Genomic DNA, 17277 nt, shown 5'->3' on the forward strand with positions numbered 1-17277 from the left:
CACAAAAGGAGTGACAAGCATTCTATGAAGGAAAAAAGTAACTTCATCCAGAGGGAATTCAATATATTTGGAATGCTGTCCTTTTGTTGGTGCTCAAAAATGTGTCGTTGACAAATGTTCCAACCCCGTCAGCCACGGAAAGAAATTTGCACCAGAGATACACTGAACTTTTGTACCCATTTTATAATTCAAATTCTGTGCTCTGACCTTTGCAGATCATCACTAAAAGGCTTTCTTTAAGATCTGGTAATAAATAAACCATTGTGTAGAGATCATTTCTACTCTGATTTCTTTTATAATATGGAAATGTTCACCAGTATTTATTCAAGAAATCTTTATTGAGCTTACCCTTTCTTAACAGGCAGAGTTTTATTAAAATGTCTCCATATTTAGGAGCTAAACTGTAGGATAACAAATGCTTTCTAAAGAGTGGATGAAGCTTTAATATTCTTTTCTATTTAATATATAAATACACAAAACTTCTGAATCTTCTTGAAAATATCCCAGGTGTTGCCCAATCTGACTGAATAAAGCATTTCTTTCTTATCCTGAATCATTAGCCACTAAATCATAGGGTGTCACCCTTTGGTCTGTAGACCAAAGGCCTACAAAGGTCAAATCCAGCCTACCTGTTAAGAATGATTTTTATAGTTTTCAATGGCTGGGGGGAAAAAAGAAGGAAAATATTTTGTGTCATGTGAAAATGACGTAAAATTCAATGTGTGTCCATAATTAAAGATTTATTGGAATACAGCCACGATCACTCGTTCACCATTGTTTATGGCTGCTTTTGTGTTACATGGCAGAGCTGAGTATTTGCAATATAGACTGTTTGGTCTGCAAAACCTAAAATAGTTATTATCTGGCTCTTTACAGAAAATGTTTACTGATTCCTGCACTGAATTTAAAACATAGATTCAATAGGGACATATATTTTAAAGATAATCTGAAGGAACATTTGCATCATAAGATATCATCAACAAGTAATAGGCTGGAAAGAGTGTGGTAATAGAATAAGTCTGGGAAACTTTGCTTTCAATAAGGTTGAATAGGTTTATTTACTGCAAAACTTTTCCAAAAACTATGATATGAATGCATACCATACATATTTAAGAGGGGAATATGATGTGCATCATTTCCTAAATTTAAGTGAATATACGCCTCTATTCATGGGATGTTGTACTAACTAACTTCAGAAAATGCTGCTGAGATGTTTGCTTAAAATGTAGTTCCAAGGCTTAATGTTTAAAATCTCAGAATGATATGGTTACAAGGGTCTCTCAGAGTCATCTAAGCTTCTTTCCCTAGATAAGGCTTCATTACAGTTGTACACAATAGCACATACCAATCAGCAGAATTGAAACACCATTGCTTTAGATGAGCCCAATAAAGAAATATCAATAACTCCTCCCTTTCCGCATTTTGTTTCCTGGTTTGAAAATTGTTAGTGGGAAACTCTATTCTCTAATCCTCAATTTCCATGAAAGGTTTTGCTTAACTTCTCAGGATGGAGTGGTATTGGAGTAATATTTGCATGTTTACTCTCTACTTTGCTTGCTGTTTTCCCACGGTAGAACTGGAAAGGAGGAGACATTAAATTTAAGATGATGCATCCATAGAATGTAATAAGATGAGGTCATTCAAAAGAAGGAGGTGAGTCTATGTGATTGATAAGGAATAGTCTTCCCTTGAAGACTGTTAAATGAAATAAGTATGGGATATATATACTATGATCTTTTGTCTAAACACACAAAAGGGCATATATATACATATATAGTGCATATACTATATATATAGTATATATTTATAGCTATATGTCTATATATGCTGAGTTACATAAAATTTCTCTTTTCAGGAAGCAATTGCAAGAGTTGGGAACTGGAGTGTGTAGAGGGAGGCTTTTACTTTTTGTTTTGCAGCTTTAAAATGTTTGAACTTTCTAACCATATGAATGCGGTACTTCTATGATCATTAATATTTTTTCTCTTTTTGCCTTTGTATAAAAACTTTAATAAAAACTTAAAAATTTGGGATTATGTTTTAATGGGAAGTGATTTTTTCCATTCAGATTGGACTCTTGTGTCTTGTAGATTCAGAATCCTGAGAGGAAGGCTCACCTCAATTCCCAAAAGGGCAAATGATGGTTACACTTGATATTTTTCTAGGTGTCCTGGATATTTCAAGTTGTTTTTCTGTTCAATTTTTTAATTAAAAAAATTGGGGGGGATTGTGGGATCTTAGTTCCCAGACCAGGGATAGAACCCGGGCCCTCAAAAGTGAAAGCACAGAGTCCTAACCACTGTACCACCTGGGAATTTCCTCAAGTTGGTTTTCAAAGATCCTTTTAAGGGTCCTCTTAAAAAACAAATGTCAGAGCTGTCCAAATTAGCCATGAATGATTTGGGGGAGGTGACGTGGGGAGCCATGGCAACTCCAAAATGTATGCATCTTCTAGCATGATCTTCTTCTATGTATTATTTTTTATTTAAAGGAAAGATAGTATAGTGTTCATGCAGTTCTTAATCTTGTTTTGTTTTTGTTTCTCTCCTGCAGTAATTTTTTTTAAAGAAAAGAATGGAGCACAGCTGCACACAAGCATTTGAAGAGCAATGTCTGGGCACAACAAAACCAGAGAAACAGAGCATGTTCCCTATGTCTTTGTACAATAGAAGAATTTAAAAGAAGAGCAATTCACTAACATGAGAGCTTAGACACAAGATGACAAAACAACAGAATAAAATGGAAAACTATAGAGCTGAAGAAACAAACTATGAAACATAACATTATTAGAAACTAACAAATAATTCAGAACTAAGAAGAAAAACAGAAGAAATATGGCTGAAAATCAAATTAATGACACAGAAGCAAGACTTGGAAGTGAATGCAGTGTTGAGAGAGAAAGAGAAGCTTTTAAAGCAATTAGAGGGGTGAAAGGAGGGAAGGGCTGCAAAGGAAGCTTTTGGGGTGATGGGAATGTTTTGTATCATGAATGGGGCTGGGGTTTTATGGTTGTGTACATCTGTTAAAACTCATCACTTTGAATAGACAGTTTTTGTATGTAAATTATACCTCTCTAAAATTGATTTTTAATGCAGTTTTTAGAGATAAAATGAGAGAGAACCTAAAAAATCCAATATTGAAGACAACTGGATTCTTCAAGTAGAGGTTTCAACACATGAAACAGAAAAAAAGTGTTCATAAATAAAATATGCGAAAAATGTGCCTAAAATACAGCTTGGAAAGGTACGCTGTCTTCCAGGAAAAAGTGATGAAAAAATGATTAACATAAAAACCTAGAGCTTTCAGCAGAATAATGCCCCCCCAAAGATGTCCACACCCTAATTCCTAGCATTAATGAATATGTTACCTTACATTGCAAAAGGGATTTTGCAGATGTGATTAAGGTTATGACCTCAAGATAGGGAGATTATCCTAGTGGGTCTAATCTAATCACATGAGTCCTTAAAAACAGAAAAAATTCTCTGGCTGGAGTTAGAGAGATGCAGCAGAACAAGAGGCAAGAGAGATTCAAAGCATGAGAGGTACTCAGCCCGCTGTTGCTGGCTCCAAGATGGAAGAGGCCAGGAGCTGAGGAATGTAGGAGGCCTCCAGAAGTTGAGAACAACTCCTGGCCAACAGCCAGCAAGGAAATGGAGATTTCAGCTCTGCAACTGCATGGGCCTGAATTCTGCCAACTCCCTGAATGAGCCTGGGAGTGGATTCCACCCTAGAGCCTTCAGAGAAGCATTCAGGCTGACAGACATCTTGATTTTAGCCTAGTGGGATCCAGAGAAACCAGTTGAATCTATTGGGTTTCTGACCTACAGAACTGTGAGATAATAAATTTGTGTTGTCTTAAAGCACTATGTTTGTGTAGATGAATTTACCTGGCTTAAAAAAGTAAAACTTTGAGGATGAAGAAAGAATTGTATAAGCATTACAAAAAAAAGTCCCCTATAAGAATAAAAAGTCAGGTGGACTTCAGACTCACAACATTCAAAACCAGAAAAGGATGGAGCAAAAGTTTTGAGAGAGAGAATCTGGGTCCCAAGAATATTATGTCCAGTCAAATTGTTATTCAAATACGAAGGCCATAATTTTCTGTAAAATAGGAACAGTAATGGTACCAACCTAATGGGGTTAGTTAAGGATTAAATGAGATGTCAGAGTGAAAAGTTCAATAATTACAATACAATAAAAAATGACAACTAACATTCATTGCATTATTATTCGTGTGAGATACTGTTCTATGTACTTCACATATATTTTATCATTTACTCATAACAACAACCCCATCAGGAAGTATTGTTATTATTCCCATCTTACAGATGTGGAAACTGAGGGTAATTTGTCAAAGATTACAAAGTAGCTACTGGCGTTATTTTACCCTGCCTCAGCAGTGAGAGATCATAGGTGAGAGATGCATTTTAAGATCATCCAAGATGACAATAAAAGGATGCCAAGAAAATTCAACAATACTATTTGGGGGCATTTACTTTTCTTATTTCAAAAATGAATAAACAAACACCAATATCCACTTGATAAAATAATTCTTCACTCTAAAAGAAGAAGAATGTAACCTGTATTAGTGAAAGAAAAGCATATTTTGGGGAAAATATTATCAGAAACAGAAGGAAATGTATAGCATCTCCTTAAAATTTAATGACAATAAAATTCAAGGAAGCATTCTACAAAACAAAAGATAAATGATGGGGTTAAGGAGTTAAAACATGGCTGGAAAAAAGACCTCTGGCTTGGTTGAGAAAAGACTGAAAAATACAAAAATAATGCAAAGTTTGCTCTATTACAGAAGAAAATCCAAATGAATAGTAGGAAATACATTCAATGATGAGGAGGGCAAGTGCTTTTGTTTGAAGGGGAGGTGTGCTTCCAAAACATGGAGGAAAAAAGACAAAGAGGTGGGGGAAAATATCACATGTTAAAAATAGAGAAGAGATGCAATACAGACAGTTGGTGAACCTTTAGAATAAATAAGAAAAATAACAGAAAAGAGGCACAAATACAACAGAAGAAAACTTTCATGCACCCAAGAAAGATTTGAATCTATGTCCTAAAAGCCCTCACTGTTTACCAAAATTACTGAAAAGAAAATAGAACCTGGACTTATTCTAGAAAAATCCTCTAATTTTAAGTATATGGGGAAAATCTTATATCTAAGCAGAAAAAAAAAATGGTTCACAACACAAGGAGGAAGGACAGTTTAGGCGCAAATATTTCCTTTTCAATATCCAGAGCCATATGTCCACAGTTTTAAGAAAAAAAAAAAAAGAAGATAGCTTATTAAACAAGAGTTCATATTCCTGCTCATTTGAGGGTATAAGAAAGGCATCCTTAAATATAGAGGGTCTTAGAGAGCATGCCATCTGTATAATCTTCCAGAAAAAAATGCACGGAGATCCACTCCAATTTAATGAGAATTTAATTTTTAAAATTACTATGGGGGAAAAACAAAAACAAAACAAGATTCAGCACTGCCTGAACACTATAGTACCTTTTGTTTAAATTTTAAAAAGGAAATTTGACAGTAGAAATTAAATGCCTTCAACGTGCCTATCTTCTGGCCCAGAAATTCCACCCCAGCAAACGTGTCCCAAGGAGACAATTAGAGATGAAGAGATGGGCAATTTGAGATTTGCTACAGTTTTATTTATCATAGTAAATAATTAGAAACAAACTGCAGACATCCAGAAAGATCTCTCTAAAAATGTAATCATGATTACATCACTTGTTAAAAATCCTTAAATGGCTCTCACTGCCTCCAGGTGAAGTCCAAATTCCTTTATGAACCATGGAAGACCTCCAAGACTTGCTTACTTTCCTAGCTGCCATTACCACCTACTTCTCCTCCAGCCCCCTCTCCACGCTTAGTACCTCAATGTCCAGGTGTGGCCCCCATAGGCCAGTTGGCCAACATGCAACCTCAATACCTGACATGCTGTTCTGACATCTGTGTTCATCTTAGGGCATCATTTCATGTACCATCTCTCCCAGGAAGCCATCCCTGACCTCCTAAGCCTTACAATACCATAATATAATCACTAACTTCTCTATCTGCCCTATTAGACCAACCTAAGGATGGGAGAGACTTGAATTCAGGTCTCCTAACATAAAGTTGGAGCTCTTCCTAGTATCACATGCCAGAGAATCACCATCCACCACTTAATAGCTCTGAAATGTTGGATAATTCCTTAATCTATGCCTTTGTTTCCTCATCCCTAAAATGAAGCTAATAATAATGCCTCCTTATGGGGTCACTGTGAGAATTAAATCAGTTAATCCACATGGAACACTTAGAACACAGTCTGGCACAAAAGAAGTCCTCAGTATTAGTTGTTTACTGCTGTTGTGAGAAAAACAGCTGCCTGAAACATAACCTAATTTGATTTTAGCAAATACAAATAGCACAAATGCAGAAGCTAAGATAGCAGTGAAGAAAATACACAAAGTGTTCTAAATCCTTGGTTCTCATATATGAAAAATGGGAGGGAGGGCAGCATGACTAAGGAAGTGTTGTGAATCCCGTAGAAACTACGAAGGCTCCAGGGAAGAACTTTTAAAACAACAATGAACCGTATCAACTGTCAACACATTCCAGAGCTGAAAGTTAAGAAGGTCAAAACTGCAGTTCCCCAGCTTAGCTTTATAAGCTATAATTTTTATTTTTCTAATTAAAAAGAAAAACCTTTTGAACATCCACTTTCTATGTAAATTCAGAGCTCGGGCCATAGTCAACCACAAAGGCAGAAATATTTATCTTCTCCAGGAGGGTTTGGGAGGCTTTCCTCAAGGGATCTGAAATACAGCTCACTGTCAACAAGCAAGCATCCCCAAACCACAAGAGACAGGGGTAATAAAAGGATGAACTGGAAGCTGAGATATGTTGTGGTTTTGTTTGGAAATCAAGGGAATGACTAGAGTCAGAAGTGGTAGGAGGAAACCATAAACTTCACACTAGACAGACAGGAACAGGCCAGAAGCTGCCAGGCAGCATGAATTATAAAGGAAAATTGCAGAGAGACCACAGAGCGAGACGGGGAGGAAGGTGGAGAGAGGCAGCCGCTCAGGCCCGGGAACAGGTGCTGGGGCCTGGTTTTCCATGATGGGAAGAAAGAAGTGGTGTCCTACAGGAGGAAAGAGTGAACCAGCTTTGCACAGTGAATAGGGACTGGAAGAGCCACCAGCAAAGTCGGGTGGGGCTGACAGTTCATGCAGGCTTGAGGATGGATACGGGGCTGGAACCTGCTAAGCTTACACGATATGGGCCTTTTCCAGTTAAGTAAAACAAACTGTATTTTCAGAACTTAAAAGGGACCCTCAGGACTATCTGATCCAATGGTTCCCAAATTTGGGTGCACCCCACCCCCAGTCACCCAGCGTGCTTGCTAAAAATGCTGCTGACAAATTCACAGAGATGGAAGTAGAACAGAGATTACCAGGGGCTGAGGGTAGGAATAGGAGGATGGGGAGTCAGTGTTTAGTGGGTACAGAGTTTGTGTTGGGGATGATGAAAAATTCTGGAGATGGATGGTGGTGATGGTTGCAGAACAATGTCAATGTACTTAATATCAATGAACTGTACACTTAAAAAGGGTTAAAATGGTCCATTTTAGGTTATGTACATTTTACCACAATTTAAAAAATACCTGGCAGAGCCAAAAGAAAAAAAAAAGTGCTGGTGACTGAGACCCACTCCCAGAATGTCTGACTTGGTGAGGTCCAGAAATCTGCATTTTAAATAGCACCACAGATGCTTCTACAGGAAGCAATTTGAGAACCACACTTTTAAAAGTGGTATTGTGGTTATCAAAAAAGGTCTTTCTATTTTAGAGCTATATACTGAAATATTTATGAATGAAATGATATGCTGTCTGGGTGTGCTTCCAAAATGGCCCAGTGGGCTGGAGGTAGTAGTGTAGATGAAGCAAGAGTGGCCCCAAGTTGATAACTGTTGCAAGTGGGAGATGGACACATGGGGGTTCGTTACACTCTTCTCTCCTCATTTATACAGCCTTGAAATCTTCTATAACAAGCAAAAAAAAAAAAAGCTTCTTAAAAACCAAGTGAGGGGGGAGACCTTCAGGATGGTGGAGGAGTAAGACGTGATCACCCTCCTCCCCACAAATACATCAGAAATACAGCTACATGTGGAACAATTCCTACAGAACACCTACTGAACGCTGGCAGAAGACCTCAGACCTCCCAAAAGGCAAGAAACTCCCCACGTACCTGGGTAGGGCAAAAGAAAAAAAGAATAAACAGAGACAAAAGAATAGGGACGGAACCTGTACCTCTGGGAGGGAGCTGTGAAGGAGGAAAGGTTTCCACACACTAGGAAGCCCCTTCGCAGGCAGACACTGCGGGTGGCGGAGGGGGGAAGCTTCGGAACCACGGAGGAGAGCGCAGCAACAGGGGTGTGGAGGGCAAAGCCGAGAGATTCCCAAACAGAGGATGGGTGCCGACCAGCACTCACCAACCCGAGAGGCTTGTCTGCTCACCCGCCAGGGCGGGTGGGGGCTGGGAGCTGAGGCTCCAGCTTCGGAGGTCAGATCCCAGGGAGAGGACTGGGGTTGGCAGCGTGAACACAGCCTGAAGGGGCTAGTGCGCCACAGCTAGCTGGGAGGGAGTCCGGGAAAAAGTCTGGAGCTGCTGAAGAGGCAAGAGACCATTGTTTCAGGGTGCACCAGGAGAGGAGATTCAGAGCACCGCCTAAACAAGCTCCAGAGACGGGCGCGAGCCGTGGCTATCAGCGTGGACCCCAGAGACGGGCATGAGACGCTAAGGCAGCTGCTGCAGCCACCAAGAAGCCTGTGTGCAAGCACAGGGCACTACCCATACCTCCCCTCCCGGGAGCCTGGGCAGCCCGCCACTGCCAGGGTCCCATGATCCAGGGACAACTTCCCCGGGAGAACACAGGGTGCACCTCAGGCTGGTGCAACATCACTCTGGCCTCTGCCGCCGCAGGCTCACGCTGAATTCCATACCCCTCTCTCTCCCTGGCCTGAGTGGGCCAGAGCCCCCTAATCAGCTGCTCCTTTAACCCCATCCTGTCTGGGCGAAGAACAGACACCCTCTGGCAACCTATACGCAGAGGCAGGTCCAAATCCAAAGATGAACCCCAGGAGCTTTGCGAACAAAGAAGAGAAAGGGAAATTTCTCCCAGCAGCCTCAGGAGCAGCAGATTAAATCTCCACAATCAACTTGATGTACCCTGCATGTGTGGAATACATGAATAGACAACGAATCATCCCAAAGTTGAGGCGGTGGACTTTGGGAGCAACTGTAGACATGGGGTTTGCTGTATGCAACTGACTCATTTCCGGTTTTAAATTTATCTTAGTTTAGTATTTAGAGTTTATTATCATTAGTATAATTGTTTATTGATTTCATTGCTCTCTACCTTTATTTTTTATATATATATATTTTTTCCTTTTTCTCTTTTTGTGAGTGTATGCTTCTTTGTGTGATTTTGTCTGTATAGCTTTGCTTTTACCATTTGTCCTAGGGTTCAGTCTGTCCATATATATATATATATTTTTTTTAGTATAGCTTTTAGAGCTTGTTATCATTGGGGGATTTGTTTTTTGGTTTGGTTGCTCTTTTCTTTCTTTTTTTTATTACTTTTTAATTTTTTATTTTAATAGCTTTATTTCTTTTTATTTTCTTTTCCTTCCTCCCTCCCTCCCTCCCTCTCTCTCTTCCTTCCTTTCTTTCTTTCTTTCTTTCTTTCTTTCTTTCATTCTTTCTTTCCTTCTTTTCTCCCTTTTCTTCTGAGCCGTGTGGCTGACAGGGTCTTGGTGCTCTGGCCGGGTTTCAGGCCTGTGCCTCTGAGGTGGGAAAGCCAAGTTCAGGACATTGGTCCACCAGAGACCTCCCAACTCCACATAATATCAAATGGCAAAAGCTCTCCCAGAGAGCTCCATCTCAACGCTAAGACCCAGCTCCACTCAACAACCAGCAAGCTATAGTGCTGGACACCCTATGCCAAACAACTAGCAAGACAGGAACACAACCCCAACCATTAGTAGAGAGGCTGCCTAAAAGCATAATAAGGTCACAGACACCCCAAAACACACCACCAGACGTGGACCTGCCCACCAGAAAGACAAGATCCAGCCTCATCCATCAGAACACAGGCACTAGTCCTGTCCACCAGGAAGCCAACACAATCCAATGAACCAACCTTAGATACTGAGGGCAGACACCAAAAACAAAGGGAACTATGAACTTGCAGCCTGCAAAAAGGAGACCCCAAACACAGTAAGTTAAGCAAAATGAGAAGACAGAGAAACACACAGCAGATGAAGGAGCAAGGTAAAAATCCATGAGACCAAACAAATGAAGAGGAAATAGGCAGTCTATCTGAAAAAGAATTCAGAGTAATGATAGTAAAGATGATCCAAAATCTTGGAAATAGAATGGAGAAAATACAAGAAACATTTAACAAGGACCTAGAAGAACTAAAGACCAAACAAACAATGATGAACAACACAATAAATGAAATTAAAAACTCTCTAAGGAGCCGGAAGTTAAGGCGGGGAGGGGGCGGGGACGGGGAGGTGGAGGGAAAAGCAAGCCAGGAGGTTCTGCGGCCGTTTCTAGTAGTTTCCAGGCGCTGCCGGGCGGCTCGGTCCGCGCGGTCCTGAGGCTGTGGCTGTGGCTGCTCGGGAGCTGGTGGCGGCACGACCGGAGAGCCGATGGCCAAGTGGGGTGAGGGCGACCCACGCTGGATCGTGGAGGAGCGGGCGGACGCCACCAACGTCAACAACTGGCATTGGACAGAGAGAGATGCTTCAAATTGGTCCACAGATAAGCTGAAAACACTGTTCCTGGCAGTACGTGTGCAAAATGAGGAAGGCAAGTGCGAGGTGACCAAAGTGAATAAGCTTGACGGAGAGGCATCTATTAACAATCGCAAAGGCAAACTTATCTTCTTTTATGAGTGGAGCATCAAACTAAACTGGACAGGTACCTCTAAGTCTGGGGTGCAGTACAAGGGCCATGTGGAGATCCCCAATTTGTCTGATGAAAATAGCGTGGATGAAGTGGAGATTAGTGTGAGCCTTGCCAAGGATGAGCCTGACATAAATCTCGTGGGCTTAATGAAGGAAGAAGGGGTGAAACTTCTGAGAGAAGCAATGGGACTTTACATTAGCACCCTCAAAACAGAGTTCACGCAGGGTATGATCTTGCCTACAATGAATGGAGAGTCAGTAGACCCAGCCGGGCAGCCAGCACTGAAAACTGAGGAGCACAAGGCTAAGTCTGTTCCTTCAAAAACCCAGGCAAGACCTGTTGGTGTCAAAATCCCCACTTGTAAGATCACCCTTAGAGAAACCTTCCTGACATCACCAGAGGAGCTCTATAGAGTTTTTACCACCCAGGAGCTTGTTCAGGCCTTTACCCATGCTCCTGCAATGTTAGAAGCAGACAAAGGTGGCAAGTTTCACCTGGTAGATGGCAATGTCTCTGGAGAATTCACTGATCTGATCCCTGAGAAACATATTGTGATGAAGCGGAGGTTTAAATCTTGGCCAGAAGGGCACTTTGCCACTATCACCTTGACCTTCATTGACAAGAATGGAGAGACTGAGCTGTGTATGGAAGGCCGAGGCGTCCCTGCCCCTGAGGAGGAGAGGACACGGCAGGGCTGGCAGCGGTACTACTTTGAGGGCATCAAACAGACCTTTGGCTATGGCGCACGCTTATTTTAGGACCAGCAGCAGAGGGTACAGCCCGCCGAACACTTCAGTCCAGCCCTCTCCTGACTGGGGCTTGTGACTTACAGGATTGCACCATCCCAACCACTAACTTGGGGCCGGGGCCCCTTCCCTTCATGTATACCTTGGGTTTGTGCATGTTTTCTGCTGGGTGGGAACAGAGGGTGATTTCTCTTTTATGTGTACATACGCTAAATAAACGTAATTAAAAAAAAAACTCTCTAGAAGGAATCAATAGCAGAATAACTGAGGCAGAAGAACGGATAAGTGACCTGGAAGGTAAAATAGGGGAAATAATTACTGCAGAGCAAAATAAAGAAAAAAGAGTGAAAAGAATTGAGGACAGTCTTAAAGACCTCTGGGACAACATTAAATGCACCAACATTTGAATTATAGGGGTCTCAGAAGAAGAAGAGAAAAAGAAAGGGACTGAGAAAATATTTGAAAAGATTATAGTTGAAAACTTCCCTAAAATGGGAAAGGAAGTACTCAATCAAGTCCAGGAAGCACAGCGAGTCCCATGCAGGATAAATCCAGGGAGAAACATGGCAAGACACATATTAATCAAACCATCAAAAATTAACTACAAAGAAAAAATATGAAAAGCAGCAAGGGAAAAACAACAAATAACACACAAGGGAATCCCCATAAGGTTAACAGCTGATCTTTCAGCAGAAACTCTGAAAGCCAGAAGGGAGTGGCAAGACATATTTAATGTGATGAAAGGGAAAAATCTACAATCAAGATTACCCAGCAAGGATCTCATACAGATTCAATGGAGAAATTAAAACCTTTACAGACAAGCAAAAGCTAAGAGAATCAGGCACCACCAAACCAGCTTTACAACAAATGCTAAAGGAACTTCTCTAGGCAGGAGACACAAGAGAAGGAAATGACCTAAAATAACAAACCCAAAACATTAAGAAAATGGTAATGGGAACATACATATCGGTAATTACCTTAAATGTAAATGCTTTAAATGTTCCAACCAAAAGACACAGACTGGCTAAATGGATACAAAAACAAGACCCGTATATATGTTGTCTACAAGAGACCCACTTCAGACCTAGGGACCCATACAGACTGAAAGTGAGGGGATGGAAAAAGATATTCCATGCAAATGGAAATCAAAAGAAAGCTGGAGTAGCAATTCTCATATCAGACAAAATAGACTTTAAAATAAAGACTTTTACAAGAGACAAAGAAGGACACTACATAATGATCAAGGGATCAATCCAAGAAGAGGATATAACAATTGTAAATATTTATGCACCCAACATAGGAGCACCTCAATACATAAGGCAAATGCAACAGCCATAAAACGGGAAATCGACAGTAACACAATCATAGTAGGGGACTCTAACACCCCGCTTTCACCAATGGACACATCATGAAAAATGAAAATAAATAAGGAAACACAAGCTTTAGATGACACATTAAACAAGATGGACTTAATTGATACTTATAGGACATTCCATCCAAAAACAACAGAATACACTTTCTTCTCAAGTGCTCATGGAAATTTCTCCAGGAGATATCATATCTTGGGTCACAAATCAAACCTTGGTAAATTTAAGAAAATTGAATCACATCAGGTATCTTTTCTGACCACAATGCTATGAGACTAGATATCAATTACAGTCAAAAATCTGTAAAAAATACAAACACATGGAGGCTAAACAATACACTACTAAATAACCAAGAGATCACTGAAGAAATCAAGGAGGAAATCAAAAAATACCTAGAAACAAATGACAATGAAAACATGATGACCTGGGCTTCCCTGGTGGCACAGTGGTTGAGAGTCCGCCTGCCGATGCAGGGGACATGGGTTCGTGCCCCAGTCTGGGAAGATTCCACATGCCGCGGAGCGGCTGGGCCCATGAGCCATGGCCACTGAGCCTGAGTGTCCGGAGCCTGTGCTCCGCAACGGGAGAGGCCACAACAGTGAGAGGCCCGCGTACCGCAAAAAAAAAACAAAAAACAAAAACACGATGACCCAAAACCTATGGGATTCAGCAAAAGCAGTTCTAAGAGGGAAGTTTATAGCAATACAATTCTACCTTAAGAAACAAGAAAAACCTCGAACAACCTAACTTTACACCTAAAGCAATTAGAGAAAGAAGAACAAAAAAACCCAAGTTAGCAGAAGGAAACAAATCATAAAGATCAGATCAGAAATAAATGAAAAAGAAATGAAGGAAACGATAGCAAAGATTAATAAAACTAAAAGCTGGTTCTTTGAGAAGATAAACAAAATTGATAAATCATTAGCCAGACTCATCAAGAAAAAAAAGGGAGAAGGCTCAAATCAACAGAATTAGAAATGAAAAAGGAGAAGTTACAACTGACACTGAGAAATACAAAGGAACGTGAGAGATTACTACAAGCAACTATATGCCAGTAAAATGGACAAGCTGGAAGAAATGGACAAATTCTTAGAAATGCACAACCTTCTGTGACTGAACCAGGAAGAAATGGAAAATATAAACAGACCAGTCACAAGCACTGAAATTGAGACTGTGATAAAAATCTTCCAAGAGACAAAAGCCCAGGACCAGATGGATTCACCAGCAAATTCTATCAAACATTTACAGAAGAGCTAACACCTATCCTTCTACTCTTCCAAAGTATAGCAGAGGGAGGAACACTCCCAAACTCATTCTATGAGGCCACCATCACACTGATACCAAAACCAGACGAAGATGTCACAAAGAAAGAAAACTACAGGCCAATATCATTGATGAACATAGATGCAAAAATCCTCAACAAAATACTAGCAAAGAGAATCCAACAACACATTAAAAGGATCATACAACATGATCAGGTGGAGTTTATCCCAGGAATATAAGGATTCTTCAATACACGAAAATCAATCAATGTGATACACCATATTAACAAATTGAAGGAGAAAAACCATATGATCATCTCAATAGATGCAGAAAAAGCTTTAGACAAAATTCAACACGCATTTATGATAAAAACCCTCCAGGAAGTAGGCATAGAGGGAACTTACCTCAACAGAATAAAGGCCATATATGACAAACCTACAGCAAACATCGTTCTCTCTGGTGAAAAACTGAAACCATTTCCTCTAAGATCAGGAACAAGACAAGGTTGTCCACTCTCACCACTATTATTCAACATAGTTTTGGAAGTTTTAGCCACAGAAATCAGAGAAGAATAGAAATAAAAGGAATCCAAATCAGAAAAGAAGAAGTAAAACCGTCTCTGTTTGCAGATGACATGATACTATACATAGAGAATCCTAAAGATGCTACCAGAAAACTACTAGAGCTAATCAATGAATTTGGTAAAGTAGCAGGATACAGAATTAACGCACAGAAATCTCTTGCATTCCTATACACTAATGATGAAAAATATGAAAGAGAAATTAAGGAAACACTCCCATTTACCACTGCAACAAAAAGAATAAAATACCTAGGAATAAACCTACCTACGGAGACAAAAGACCCATACTCAGAAAACTATAAGACACTGATGAAAGAAATTAAAGATGATACAAACAGATGGAGAGATATACCATGTTCTTAGATTGGAAGAATCAACGTTGTGAAAATAACTCTACTACCCAAAACAATCTACAGATTCAATGCAATCCCTATCAAATTACCCATGGCATTTTTCACAGAACTAGAACAAAAAATTTCAAAATTTGTATGGAAACACAAAAGACCCCATATAGCCAAAGCAATCTTGAGAAAGAAAAACAGAGCTGGAGGAATCAGGCTCCCTGACTTCAGACTATACTACACAGCTACAGTAATCAAGACAGCATGGTACTGGCACAAAAACAGAAATATAGATCAGTGGATAGAAAGCCCAGAGATAAACCCATGCACATATGGACACCTTATTTTTGATAAAGGAGTGAAAAATATACTATGGAGAAAAGACAGCCTCTTCTATAAGTGGTGCTGGGAAAACTGGACAGCGACATGTAAAAGAATGAAATTAGAACACACCCTAACACCATACACAAAAATAAACTCAAAAGGGATTAAAGACCTAAATGTAAGGCCAGAAACTATCAAACTCTTAGAGGAAAACATAGGCAGAACAGTCTATGACATAAATCACAGCAAGATCCTTTTTGACCCACCTCCTAGAGAAATGGAAATAAAAACAAAAATAAACAAATGGGACCTAATGAAACTTAAATGCTTTTGCACTGCAAAGGAAACCATAAACAAGATGAAAGACAACCCTCAGAATGCGAGAAAATATTTGCAAATGAAGGAACTGAGAAAGGATTAATCTCCAAAATATACAAGTAGCTCATGCAGCTGAATATCCAAAAAACAAACAATCCAATCCAGAAATGGGCAGAAGACCTAAACAGATATTTCTCCAAAGCAGATATACAGATTGCCAACAAACACATGAAAGTATGCTCAACATCACTAATCATTAGAGAAATGCAAATCAAAACCACAATGAGGTATCACCTCACATCAGTCAGAATGGCCACCATCAAAAAATGTGTAAACAATAAATGCTGGAGAGGGTGTGGAAAAAAGGGAACCCTCTTGCCCTGTTGGTGGGAATGTAAATTGATACAGCCACTATGGAGAACAGTATGAAGGTTCCTTAAAAATCTAAAAATAGAACTACCATATGACCCAGCGATCCTACTACTGGGCATATACCCTGAGAAAGCCATAATTCAAAAAAAGTCATGTACCACAATGTTCATTGCAGCTCTATTTACAATAGCCAGGACATGGAAGCAACCTAAGTGTCCATTGACAGATGAATAGATACAGAGGATGTGGCACATATATACAATGGAATATTACTCAGCCACAAAAAGAAATGAAATTGAGTTATTTGTAGTGAAGTGGATGGACATAGAGTCTGTCATACAGAGTGAAGTAAGTCAGAAAGAGAAAAATAAATACCGTATTCTAACACATATATATGGAATCTAAAAAACAAAAAAAAGGTTCTGAAGAACCTAAGGGCAGGACAGGAATAAAGACGCAGACGTAGAGAATGGACTTGACAACACAGGGAGGGGGAAGGGTAACCTGGGACAAAGTGAGAGAGTGCCATGGACATATATACACCACCAAATGTAAAACAGATAGCTAGTGGGAAGCAGCCGCATAGCATAGGGAGATCAGCTAGGTGCTTGGGGACCACACAGAGGGGTGGGATAGGGAGGGTGGGAGGGAGACGCAAGAGGGAGGAGATACGGGGATATATGTATATGTATAGCTGATTCACTTTGTTATAAAGCAGAAACTAACACACCCTTGTAAAGCAATTATACTCCAATAAAGATGTTAAAATAAATAAATAAAATAACGAGTAAATAGTGACAACAACAACAAAAAAAAACAAGTAAGGGACTTCCTTGGTGGTCCAGTGTTTAAGACTCCGTGCTCCCAAAGCCGGGGGCCTGGGTTTGATCCCTGGTCAGGGAACTAGATTCCGCATGCCACAACCTAAGATCCCACACGCCGCAACGAAAAGATCCCACGTGCCGAAACGAAAAGATCCCACGTGCTGCAAC

The 17277-nt window shown here is 40.1% G+C and overlaps 2 protein-coding genes across 2 annotated transcripts in view; one reads left to right on the forward strand and one right to left on the reverse strand.

Moving 5' to 3' along the window:
* The window catches only part of ADAMTSL3 (ADAMTS like 3), a gene marked incomplete at its 5' end in the record, with an annotated part of 559659 nt that overhangs the window by 137745 nt on the left and 404637 nt on the right, over positions 1-17277 (reverse strand).
* On the forward strand, positions 10716-11891 carry LOC307050695 (activator of 90 kDa heat shock protein ATPase homolog 1-like; the record flags this gene model as incomplete). The annotated part of the gene is made up of 1 exon (XM_079700887.1): positions 10716-11891. The coding sequence occupies one exon, from the start codon at positions 10716-10718 to the stop codon at positions 11730-11732; it is 1017 nt and encodes a 338-aa protein (XP_079557013.1). The 3' UTR covers positions 11733-11891.

This window comes from Hyperoodon ampullatus (genome assembly GCF_949752795.1).
Source record: "Hyperoodon ampullatus genome assembly, chromosome: 3".
Taxonomy (NCBI): domain Eukaryota; kingdom Metazoa; phylum Chordata; class Mammalia; order Artiodactyla; family Ziphiidae; genus Hyperoodon; species Hyperoodon ampullatus.